Source organism: Hirundo rustica, chromosome 1 (genome assembly GCF_015227805.2).
Source record: "Hirundo rustica isolate bHirRus1 chromosome 1, bHirRus1.pri.v3, whole genome shotgun sequence".
In the NCBI taxonomy this organism is placed as follows: domain Eukaryota; kingdom Metazoa; phylum Chordata; class Aves; order Passeriformes; family Hirundinidae; genus Hirundo; species Hirundo rustica.
This window is the reverse complement of record NC_053450.1, coordinates 369,690-380,720: the sequence shown is the minus strand read 5'-3', so window position 1 is coordinate 380,720 and position 11,031 is coordinate 369,690. Positions and strand designations below refer to the sequence as shown.

At 58.1% G+C, this 11,031-nt stretch overlaps 1 protein-coding gene across 3 annotated transcripts; it reads right to left on the bottom strand.

Annotated features, from left to right (window-relative positions):
* Positions 1–85: 85 nt before the first annotated feature.
* NAPRT (nicotinate phosphoribosyltransferase) lies at positions 86–9,456 on the bottom strand. Of its 3 annotated transcripts, none has more exons than XM_040061892.1 (13): positions 9,270–9,456; positions 8,253–8,380; positions 7,063–7,145; positions 6,467–6,597; positions 6,283–6,398; positions 4,851–5,044; positions 4,544–4,684; positions 4,314–4,398; positions 4,050–4,130; positions 3,075–3,177; positions 1,321–1,478; positions 1,053–1,160; positions 86–943 (listed from the first exon to the last, which is right to left on the bottom strand). In XM_040061892.1, exons 1-13 carry the CDS (start codon positions 9,454–9,456, stop codon positions 884–886), a joined length of 1,575 nt encoding a protein of 524 aa, XP_039917826.1. In that variant the 3' UTR covers positions 86–883. The 3 variants fall into 3 exon arrangements, with proteins under 3 accessions (XP_039917826.1, XP_039919500.1, XP_039918672.1); XM_040063566.2 differs by having other exon boundaries at positions 4,851–4,957; positions 9,270–9,426; XM_040062738.2 differs by having other exon boundaries at positions 8,298–8,380; positions 9,270–9,426.
* Between the last annotated feature and the right edge of the window lie 1,575 nt (positions 9,457–11,031).

The window sequence follows — 11,031 nt, the reverse complement described above, 5'->3', positions numbered from 1 at the left end:
GGTCTGACCCCCTGGGGATTTCCCTCTCACCTTCCCATTCCCAACGGAGCTCCAAAGGGTTTTTCACTGGAATTAGGGTCAGAGCCAGGGTGGGAAAAGGCCTTTTATTTATTTCTTGCTTAGTCGGAAGCTCAGTGTGGGTTAGAGCCACAATTCCTGTGGGAACAGGGGTTAGAGTGTGCAGGTGGCAACCTGGAGCTGGGATCAACCGGGAACTGGGATCAGCCTGGAGCTGGGATCAACATAGAGCTGGAATCAGCCAGGAGCTGGGATCAACCAGGAGCCAGGATCAGCCTGGAGCTGGGATCAACACAGAGCCAGGATCAACCAGAAGCTGAGATCAACCTGGAGTTGTGATCAACCAGGAGCCGGGATCAGCCTGGAACTGGGATCAACCAGGAGCAGGGATCAACCTGGAGCCAGCCTCCATGTCCCAGGGAATTTGGCTAAAATGGGGAAAGCTGGAATGTGGCCAGAGAGACGAAGCTCGGAACTGCCAAATCACAGAGTGTCTGCCGTGGGTGTCCCATGGGTGTCCCACGGGTGTCACCCTTTTGGTGCCACCAAGGATCTTCAGGAGCCACCGCAGAGGGCACAGGGCTGGCAGGGCCACCAAGATAAGGCACGAGGCTGGCGGGGCCACCAAGCTGGGCACAGGACTGTCACTTCCAGAGGACGCAGGGACAGCTCTGCCTTCCCCATCCCCGCGTTCCCAGCTTCCCTACTGGGAGCCCAGGGCGCTCTCCCAGTTCCTGCAGGTTCCTCGGGTTAGCACCGGGCAGCAGAAAGGTCTGGATTAGAGCCGTTGATTCCTAACGAGGCGCCTGGGCTTCCCAAAAAAAAAAAGCGCGGAGCAGGAGCTGGGGATGAGCAGGGACCCCCTTCAGTGGCTGCCCTGACGCAGCTCCAGGAAGAGCCGGTGCAGCCGTTCCGTCACGGCCACCTGGGAACGGGAACAGGAGGGGTCAGGGAGCAGCTCCCTGGTGGCTCTGCTCGGGCCACCACATCCGGTGGCATTCCCAGGTGTGGATTTGGGAAGGGCTGGACGTTACCGGGTAGGGCTGCGGCTCCTGGAGGCGGCGGTGAGCGGGGCTGAGCAGGTTGAGGGACACCTGGGCGTGGGTCCTCACCTCGGGCAGGCTGGGCAGGGGCTCACACACCTGCAGGGATGGAGATCCGTGTGGGACGGCACCACCCAGCGCCGATCCCGTGTTCGGGTTGGCACCGGAGCCGTTGGCACATCTCAGGAGCCACCGCCGCCCTTGATCCACCCTCCAGCCTGGGAGAGGAGACCTCCCAGGAGATGGGAGCAGCCCTGACCTGGCCGTCCCTGAAGTAGGTGCGATGCAGGGGCTCCACGGTGGCGGGAATGACCTTGGTGGTCTCCCCAAGCTGCCCCAGGATGTGGATCCCCAGCTCCTGCCCCGCGCTGGGCGACGGCTCCTCTTCCAGGGCCATGAGGTCCATGAAGGGGTGACCTGCCAGGAGGACGTCAGGGAGAGGGTTACGGAGCAGGAGATTCCCCCAGGACTCTGGGAAGGCGTCATGGGTTAGCACAGTCTTGTTTCTAGTTACAGAGAAACGCGGAGCTGTTCCCAGCTAGATAAAAACAGGGAATGAAGGGCACAAGGTATCCGGTTTTTCCACTGGATTCCTGGAGGAAGACCGGACCCACTTTGCTACCACTGGACTTTCTACAGGATCATCTCTACTCCACAGAACCACATCTGTTACTCCAGGAGGATTTATTTGGACTGCTTCCAACACCCTGACCAACAGGATGCCAGGTCGTATCCCTGACTCTGTCAGGGCTTTTTCCAGGATTTTTGTTTGCTTCCTTGCTTGTATTTTTTGTACTACTACATTTGTATTTTCCTTTTTATTTTTTAATATTCCTAGTAAAAGAACTGTTACTCCTATTTCCCATATCTTTGCCTGAAAGCCCCTAATTGCAAAATTATAATAATTTGGAGGGAAGGGGGTTTACATTCTCCATTCCAAGGGAGGCTCTGGCTTTCCTTGGCAGACAACTGTCTTTCCAAACCAAGACACAGCGGTTTCTCCTGATGGCACATCTTTGCACCTCTACAGCCCGGAGCAAGGATCACGTGGCCACTTCAGGCCAGGGCAGATTTAATCCTTTCCTAGCAACATGGAGCTTCCAAGGTCTAACCCTTCCCTGAGAGAAAGAAGAAAGAAAACAGAAGGTACGCAGAACAGACACCTCATGGAGTCAGTAAATTAGAAGTGAAAGAACTGATAATATTGGAATAGGATTGAAGATGTGGACATTTTTAACCGGACTTCTCCGGGGTAAACTGTGGAGAAATGGACGGTTCCTTTTAGCGTCTTAATGCTGTCAGGAGAAATGCTGATTTTGATTCTAATCAAAATTAAAGACGGATGTGCCCGAGATGTAATTGAGAACTTTAAAGCCCTCGCTCCTAAGTTAAAAGGAGGTCTCAGCCTTTGAGACAAAGATGATTTTAGACTAGAGGAAGCATTCTTAAACGGCACCCCAGGTACACTGAGAGGCCCATAGGTAGCCAGGGGAAGGCTGTTAATAAATGGAACAGCACAATCTGCAAAAATCCCGTGCGGCTGCAGGTTTGTGACATTGAGAGCCACTGGACTGTTTTGTCTTGCGGCAAATATCTCCATGAGACTCTAGATTCTTTTCCCAAAGTAATGAAAGATTATGTTCAAATGGCAAAACTGACTAAAAAGCACAAGTTGTGTCTTTCTACGTTGTTTTGTAAGAAAGTTAACAGTTTGTAAGGGGAAGAAGGAAGAGCGTTTTTTTAGAGTTTCATTCTGTTTTGTTTTAATTTTTCCCCAACCTTCTTTTTCCATTCTTTTAATGTGTGTTAATAAAACTATTTGTTAATTTTTAAGCTTAAGCCTGCTTCGCTTTTCCCCCTAATCTCTCTCCCCCACAAAAAAGAATAAACACTAAAACTGCTACGCTAGATTTGACAACCGGAATTCGGCGAACGTAAAACCGCTACATTAATTAGTGTTTCCGCCCAGTTACATTAAATTAAAAACCATTACAGAAGGGTCTCCGGACTCACCAGCAGCGTCGTAGAGCCGATAGATCGCCTTCATCCCCGGGATTGTCATCTTCTCCTCATCCTCCGTCAGCTTCAGGCACGGGGAGCCGTTGACCTCCACCAGCTGTGGGAGAAGGGAAGGGAACCTCTGACCCCTCTGGGGAGGCCACTGATGCAAATCAGCTGAGAAAAGACAACTAAAAAACCCTAAAACCACCCCAAAGTTGGGCATTCTGCCTCCCCCTGCCTGTGGAGAACTTGGGGCTTCTGGTGGGCAAAGAATTGACCCAACGCTGGCACCCGGAACTTCCCCGTGTCCTGGGCTGATCCCACAGCGTGGGCAGCAGGAAAAGGGGAATTCTGCCCCTCGGCTCCGCTCAGGTGAGACCCCACCTGCAGAGCTGCTCCAGCTCTGGGTCCAACAGCAGGAGGACCTGGAGCTGCTGGAGCAAATCCAGAGGAGGCCATGGAGATGCTCCAAGGGCTGGAGCCCCTCTGCTCTGGAGCCAGGCTGGGAAAGCTGGGAATGTCCAGCCTGGAGAAAGATCCAGGGAGAGCTCAGAGCCCTTTCCAGGGGCTCCAGGAGAGCTGGAGAGGGACTTTGGACAAGGGATGGAGGCACAGGACACAGGGAATGGCTTCCCACTGCCAGAATGCAGGGCTGGATGGGATTTTGGGAAGGAATTCCTCCCTGTGAGGGTGGTGAGGGGCTGGGATGGAATTCCCAGAGAATCTGTGGCTGCCCCATCCCTGAAAGTGTCCAAGGCCAGGCTGGACAGGGCTTGGAGCAACCTGGGAATCATGGAACGTGTCCCTGCCCATGGTGGTGGAGAACCTTCAAAAATCCCTTCCAAGGCAAATTCCTTTGTGACTCTGTGACTCCAGTGGGGCTGGATGGCCACGGAGCAGGCGTGGAGCACCTGGAAGTGGCTCAGGGGGGATTGGGATATTTGGGATATTTGGGATATTTGGGATATTTGGGATTTAGGCTTGTACCTTGTAGACACAGCCCAGCGATGGCTGCAGGGGACACGTCACCAGGTTGGTCCCGATGCCGATCATGTCGATCTCACTGCCCTGAGGCAGCAGAGAAGATGGAGACCATCAACATCCCAGCCCTGCCACCACCGGGGACAGCCCAGGTGACATCCCAGCCCTCCCAACACCACCCAGGTGACATCCCAGGTGACATCCCAGCCCTGCCAGCACCACCCAGGTGACATCCCAGCCATGCCAGCACCACCCAGGCAGGTTCCTCACCTCCTTCCTGAACTCCTCCAGGCTCTGCTCGCTGATGTCGTTGCTGACGGCGATGGGGATGGTCCCAAACCAGGGCACCTGGAAGCTGGAAGGAGCAGGATTTGGGAGGATTCATGGATCCGCCCGCAGCACCCATGAGGGCTCCCAAATCCTGGCAGGATGAGGGGCTGGGTGCAGGTGAGGATGACGAGGATCAGTGACGCCCATCCCAGCACTGGTGTGGGACTCACTGAGCTCCGCAGGCTCGGAATGCTTCCCGGATTTCCTTGGATTGCTGGGCCAGGTCCCCGCTGTCCAGGCGCACTCCGATGGCCCGGTATCCCAGCTGGTGCAGTGCCAAGGCCACGGCACAGAAATTGGGCAAACCACTCCTGGCACGGGCGAGGAAAGAGTTAACGACAAGTGGGACAAAGGTCCAGGGTGGATCCAGCAGCGTTCCCAAACCCTGCACCAGCCAACATTCCTAGTTCAAGGCCGCCAGCGAGGAGGGACACATCCATCCCCGGTGCCGTGGTGGCAAATTCCTGGTGTTCTCACCTCCTGACACAGTAGGTGTCCAGCAATCCCTGGAAGTCACACGGGAAGGTGACGGCGTAGGACACGAAGGCGGCCAGCTCGCCCTGGTTGGCTTTGCCGGGAGGAGTCTGGAGCAGGTCACAAACCCGCTGCAGCCAGGACACGGCCAGGCCTGCGAGATCCACGGGATCTCCCCCGGCCTGGGGCGGCAGATCCTGCCAGGGGAACATGGAATTCGCACAGCCCGTGGCATTATCCAAGGTGCGTGGGAATGGGTGGAGTGTTCCACATCCATCCCACTCTAGTCCCTGTCTGCATCCCTATCCCCATCCCATCCCTATCTCATCCCACATCCCTATCCCATCTCCTCTCATCCTTAACTCTGTACAAACCCCATCCCACTTCCCTCTGCCCATCCCTATCCTCATCCTGTGGGCCTGACATTTCTAATTCTGAAGGGATTTCAGCCTGCTGGCAGCTGCTAACTGTTTCCCAAGGGAAAATTCCTCGAGAAAGCTTCTTCTCAAAACAATCTTGGCAAACAACTGTCCTTTCCCAAAACAATCCTTCTCCAGGTGGAGTTTTGCTGTTTCTCTGGTTTCACCAGTGGGATTTGAGAGGTGTCGCTCCCATTCACCAATCATGTCAGGTCTCTATCGAACACCTCATAAAAGGCGGTAAGAATTAGACAATAAAGCTTTTTTCTATACTTTTTTGCCTTCTGAAATATTTGGAGTCTCTCATCCTTCTTTCGTGTCCTACAACGACACCATCCCAATCACATCCCTATCCCATCTTCATCCACGTCCCGTCCCCAACCCCATCCAAGCCCCAGCTCTACCCCACTGTCTCATCCCAACCCATTCCCATCTCCATCCCTATCCCACTCTACATCCCCACCCCCATGACATTATCCCCATCCCACCCTCACCTGCACTCCCATCCCATCCCCATCCCCATCATCTCCATCACCATCTCCATCCCCATCCCAAACCCATCCCCATTCCCATCTTATCCCATCCCCATTTCATTCCCACCCCATCCCCGTCCCTATCTCAATCCCATCTTATCCCATCCCCATTCCCATTCCCATTCCATTCCTATACCTATCTCCATCTCCATTCCCATCCCATCCCCATTCCCATCCCATCCCATCCCTATCTCCATGCCCATTCCCCATCCCTGTCTCCATTCCCATCCCACCACATTCCCATCCCCATTCCATTCCCATCCCCAACCCCATTCCCATTCCCATCCCATCCCATCCCATTCCATCCCATCCCTATCTCCATGCCCATTCCCCATCCCTGTCTCCCTTCCCATCCCACCACATTCCCATCCCCATTCCATCCCCATCCCCATCCCCATCCCCATTCCCATTCCCATTCCCATCCCATCCCATCCCTACGCCATTCCCATTCCCATCCCCATCCCCATCCCATCCCCGGCTCACCCGTGGCTGCACCTCCTCCAGGCACCTGAAGGACATGACGAACGAGTGGGCGATGGTGCCGCGCACGGGAATTCCGTAGAGCTTTCCCGCCAGGATGTTGCTGGTGCAGTCGAAGCCTGCCAGGAGGGACGCCCAGGTGACGGCAGGGCCGCGGCGGCGCCGGGCGCCGCGGGCCGGGACTCACCCCCGATGTAGGAATACTTGGATGCCGAGAGGGCTCCGTCCGGCCCCTGCGCGCGGCGGAGCCCCATCTCCATGAGCTTCACGTCCGGGCCGGCCAGGAGACGGAATCTGGCGGCGTTGGTGGCCACCAGGCTGCGGGGACGAAGGGGACGAGTCAGAGCCAAGGGGGAAGGGGCTCCAGGACACTCCCTGCTTGGATAAATCAGGGATCACCACGGGATTGGGTGGACAGCGATGTGGTGGAGCCGACCAAGGGGACTGGAGGCACAGGGAGATCCTAAGGGTGACCTGTGGGGGACCAGGACATCTCCCAGGAGAACCGGGGGGAAAGGGAGATCCCACTGGGTGGGCTGGATGTGGAAAACCCTCAGGAAAACTCCGGGGGGACACTGGGGCACCCTCCGGTAGTTAAACACAACTGGAAGAATTCCAGCAGTTAAAATTCCAGCAGGGGATTTGTGGGCTCATGGTAGCCCCAAGACTGGCGTGTCCCTGACTTCACATCTCCCTCTGGATTTGGGGGGGGGGATGCTGCACTCCCTTCCCTGCCCCTCTCCATCTTCCAGAGGCTTTGGGATCGTTCCCATCGCAAAATACCTGGCGTAGTTGACCAGGCACAGCAAGGTGGTCTCCAGCAGCTGCACCACCAGGAGCGGCCCCTTCACCTGCAGGAACGGCACCTGCGGGAACAGCGGTGACATCCCGGTCCCTCTGGAGCAGAGAGGAGCTGGGAAAGGCAGGAATGGGGGTGCAGGGGATACCAGAGACAAGGAAAAGGGAAGAGGGGGCCTGGGAGAGGCAGGGATGGCCAGGAAAGGGGGTGCAGGGTGAAGGAAAAGGGGGTACAAGGGGATCCCAGTGCCAGGGAAGGGGGTGCAGGGGGATCCTATTGCCCAGGAATTAGGGTCCAGGTTGTCCCTGTGCTCAGGAAAGGGGTTGCAGGGATTCCCAGTGCAAAGGAAAAGGGGGGATCACAGGGTGGGGACACCCAGGACAGGGGTTCAATGGGTCCGTGATGTTGAGGAAAGGGGAAGGGGTTGGGAAGGCAGGAATGGGGGTCCAGGGGGCTCCCAGGGTCAGGGAAAAGGGAGGTGTTGGGAAAACCAAGACTGGAGTTCCAGGAGATCCCAGGTTCAAGGAAAAAGGTGAGATCTGGGAAAAGCAGGATTGGAGTTCCAGGAGACCCCAGGTTCAAGGGAAAAGGGGGGTGTTGGGAAAAGCAGGATTGGAGTTCCAGGAGACCCCAGGTTCAAGGGAAAAGGTGAGACCTGGGAAAAGCAGGATTTGAGTTCTAGGAGATCCCAGGTTCAAGGAAAAAGGTGAGATCTGGGAAAAACAGGATTGGAGTTCCAGGAGACCCCAGGTTCAAGGGAAAAGGGGGGTGTTGGGAAAAGCAGGATTGGAGTTCCAGGAGACCCCAGGTTCAAGGGAAAAGGGGGGTGTTGGGAAAAGCAGGATTGGAGTTCCAGGAGACCCCAGGTTCAAGGGAAAAGGTGAGACCTGGGAAAAGCAGGATTTGAGTTCTAGGAGATCCCAGGTTCAAGGGAAAAGGGAGGTGTTGGGAAAACCAAGACTGGAGTTCCAGGAGATCCCAGGTTCAAGGAAAAAGGTGAGATCTGGGAAAAGCAGGATTGGAGTTCTAGGAGATCCCAGGTTCAAGGGAAAAGGGAGGTGTTGGGAAAAGCAGGTTTGGAGTTCCAGGAGACCCCAGGTTCAAGGGAAAAGGGGAAGTCTGGGAACTGGGAGGGGTGGGATGGTCAGGAAAGAAGATGGAGCGGGGATCCCACCCTGGGAAAGACGACGGAGCCCTCGGGAATGGCGGTGACGGTCACCTCGGAGGCATCCAGGGTGGCCAGGTAGTCGAAGAAGGCGTCGTCTGTGGTGCTGGGCAGGACAGAGCGCAGGTACGCCACATCTGCGGGGACAGCGCAGTGACACCGGGGACACGGGGGGAGGAGGGAGGGGACAGCAAGCCTCCCACTGACGGTGGGTGACAGCAGGTGGGTGACAGCACCCCCAGCACGGAGGGACACAGGGCAGGGTGGCACAAGTCCCCTGGAGGGACAGACATCCTGGGACAGACGTCTCTGGAGGGTGTCCCAATGTCCCCCCAAGTTCCCCTCGGGGCTCTTTGTGTCACCTGTGTCCCCTGAAGGGTCTCCCTGTCGCCCGAATCCCTCTGAGCGATGTCCCTGACCCTTTATGAGTTGTCCTGATCCCCTGCAGTCCCCCAAGGGGGTTCCTGTGTCCCCCAAGCCCCCCTCAAATGCTGTCCCTCTCCCCTGCCGCACGTCCCCAGTCCCCCAGGTCCCTCTGAGAGATGCCCCTGTCTCCCTCAGGTCCTCTTGAGGGATTCCCCTGTCCTCCCCAAGTCCCTCCCTGGGGCGTTCCCAACCCCAGATCCCTCTGAGAGATGTCTCTGTCCCCCCTGAAGCGTCCCCAACCATCCCTGGATGCCGTCCCATCCCTTACGAATCTCCTGGAGTTGTTCCCGGAGGGAATTTCCCCCCTTCCCTCGCTCGCTATCCCTTCCTCACCCTCCACCCGGTCCCTTAGAGTTGTTCCAAAGTCTCCCTGGGAAGGTTCCCTTCTCCCTCTCCCGCCACTTCCTCACCCTCCCCTCGGTCCCCTCCCGTCCCGGCTGTTCCCCTTGAGCTTCTCCCCTTCTCCCTCCCCCTTCACCCCTCCCCTCCACGCTTCTCCCGTCCCTCCCTCTCCCACCGGGGCGATCCCCTCTCTCCCACCACTCCTCCCTCCAACCCCGTCTCTCTCCCCTCGTCCCGTCCCCCGCTGTCGCCACGCACCGGCAGCGGAGAAGCGGAAAGCTCGGAGCCCCCGCAGCCCCTCGGCCAGGCCGGCGCCGAGCGCGAAGGAGCCGCGGAAGGGCGGGCGGCGGAAGAAGAGCTCGGCGGCGGCCGGGGCTCGGTGTCGCCCGGCCCGCCAGTGGCCGTAGGCCATGGACACCTGGTACAGGTCCGCCAGCGGCGCCATGGCGGGGCGGGGACACGGGGACAGGGGAGGGGACACGGGCAGGGAGCGGGGAGGAGCGGTGGAATGGGAGGGAGAGGGAAGAGCGGGGTGCGGGGGGGAAGCGGGACAGAAGGGATGGCGGGACAAGGGGGACACACAGGGATGGCAGGAAAAGGGAGATACGGGGATGGCGGGACAAGGAGGGACACAGGGATGGCAGGACAAGGGGGACACGGGGATGGCGGGACAAGGGACACACAGGGATGGCAGGACAAGGGGATGGCAGGACAAGGGACACGCGGGGATGGTGGGACAAGGGGATAGCAGGACAAGGAGGACACGGGGATGGCAGGACAAGGGGGACAGGATGGCAGGACAAGGGGCTGGCGGGACAAGGGACACACGGGAATGGCAGGACAAAGGGGACACACACGGATGGCAGGAAAAAGCGGACACGGGGATGGCGGGACAAGGGACACAGGGGAATGGCAGGACAAGGGACACAGGGGAATGGCAGCACAAGGGACACACGGGGATGGCGGGACAAGGGACACACGGGGATGGCGGGACAAGGGGGACACACAGGGGAATGGCAGGACAAGGGACACACGGGGATGGCAGGACAAGGGGGACACACGGGGATGGTGGGACAAGGGGGACACACAGGGGAGTGGCGGGACAAGGGACACACGGGGATGGCAGGACAAGGGGATGGCAGGACAAGGGTGACACACGGTGATGGCGGGACAAGAGGGACACACAGGGATGGCAGGACAAGGGGATAGCAGGACAAGGGACACACGGGATGGCAGGAAAAGAGGGACACACAGGGGGATAGCAGGACAAGGGAATGGGAGGACAAGGGACACACGGGAATGGCAGGACGAGGGACACACGGGGATGGCGGGACAAGGGACACACGGGGATGGCGGGACAAGGGGGACACACAGGGGAATGGCAGGACAAGGGATACACGGGGATGGCAGGACAAGGGGATGGCAGGACAAGGGTGACACACGGTGATGGCGGGACAAGAGGGACACACAGGGATGGCAGGACAAGGGGATAGCAGGACAAGGGACACACCGGATGGCAGGAAAAGAGGGACACACAGGGGGATAGCAGCACAAGGGAATGGGAGGACAAGGGACACTGGGATGGCAGCACAAGGGACACACGGGAATGGCAGGACGAGGGACACACGGAGACGGCAGGAAAAGGGACACAGAGGAATGGCAGCACAAGGGACACACGGGATGAGAGGACAAAGGACATGGGGATGGCGGGACAAGGGGGACACGGGAATGGCAGCACAAGGGACACACACGGGGATGGCGGGACAAGGGACACAGGTCCGGGTTGGGACACGCTGGGTGGCAGCGCACAGAGGACATGTGGCACAGGGATGGCAGCACAAAGGGGACACCGGGATAGCAGCAGAGAGAGGATACAGGGACAGCAGGACACAGGCGACAACGGGGACAAGGCACCAGGGATTGGCAGCACACAGGGGGACACAGAGATGGTGACAAAGGGGACATGGGACAGGAATGGTGGCACACAGGGGACCCCAGGGATGGCAGCACAGATGGGTCG

Bases quoted from the DNA above. Each gene is read 5' to 3' on its own strand.
- NAPRT (XM_040061892.1), bottom strand. From the start codon at position 9,456: ATGGCGCCGCTGGCGGACCTGTACCAGGTGTCCATGGCCTACGGCCAC. The intron at 4,399-4,543 runs GTGAGTCCCACA...TGCTCCTTCCAG, and splicing joins TTCCGAGCCTGCGGAGCTCA to CTTCCAGGTGCCCTGGTTTG. The intron at 4,131-4,313 runs GTGAGGAACCTG...CTGCTGCCTCAG, and splicing joins TGGAGGAGTTCAGGAAGGAG to GGCAGTGAGATCGACATGAT.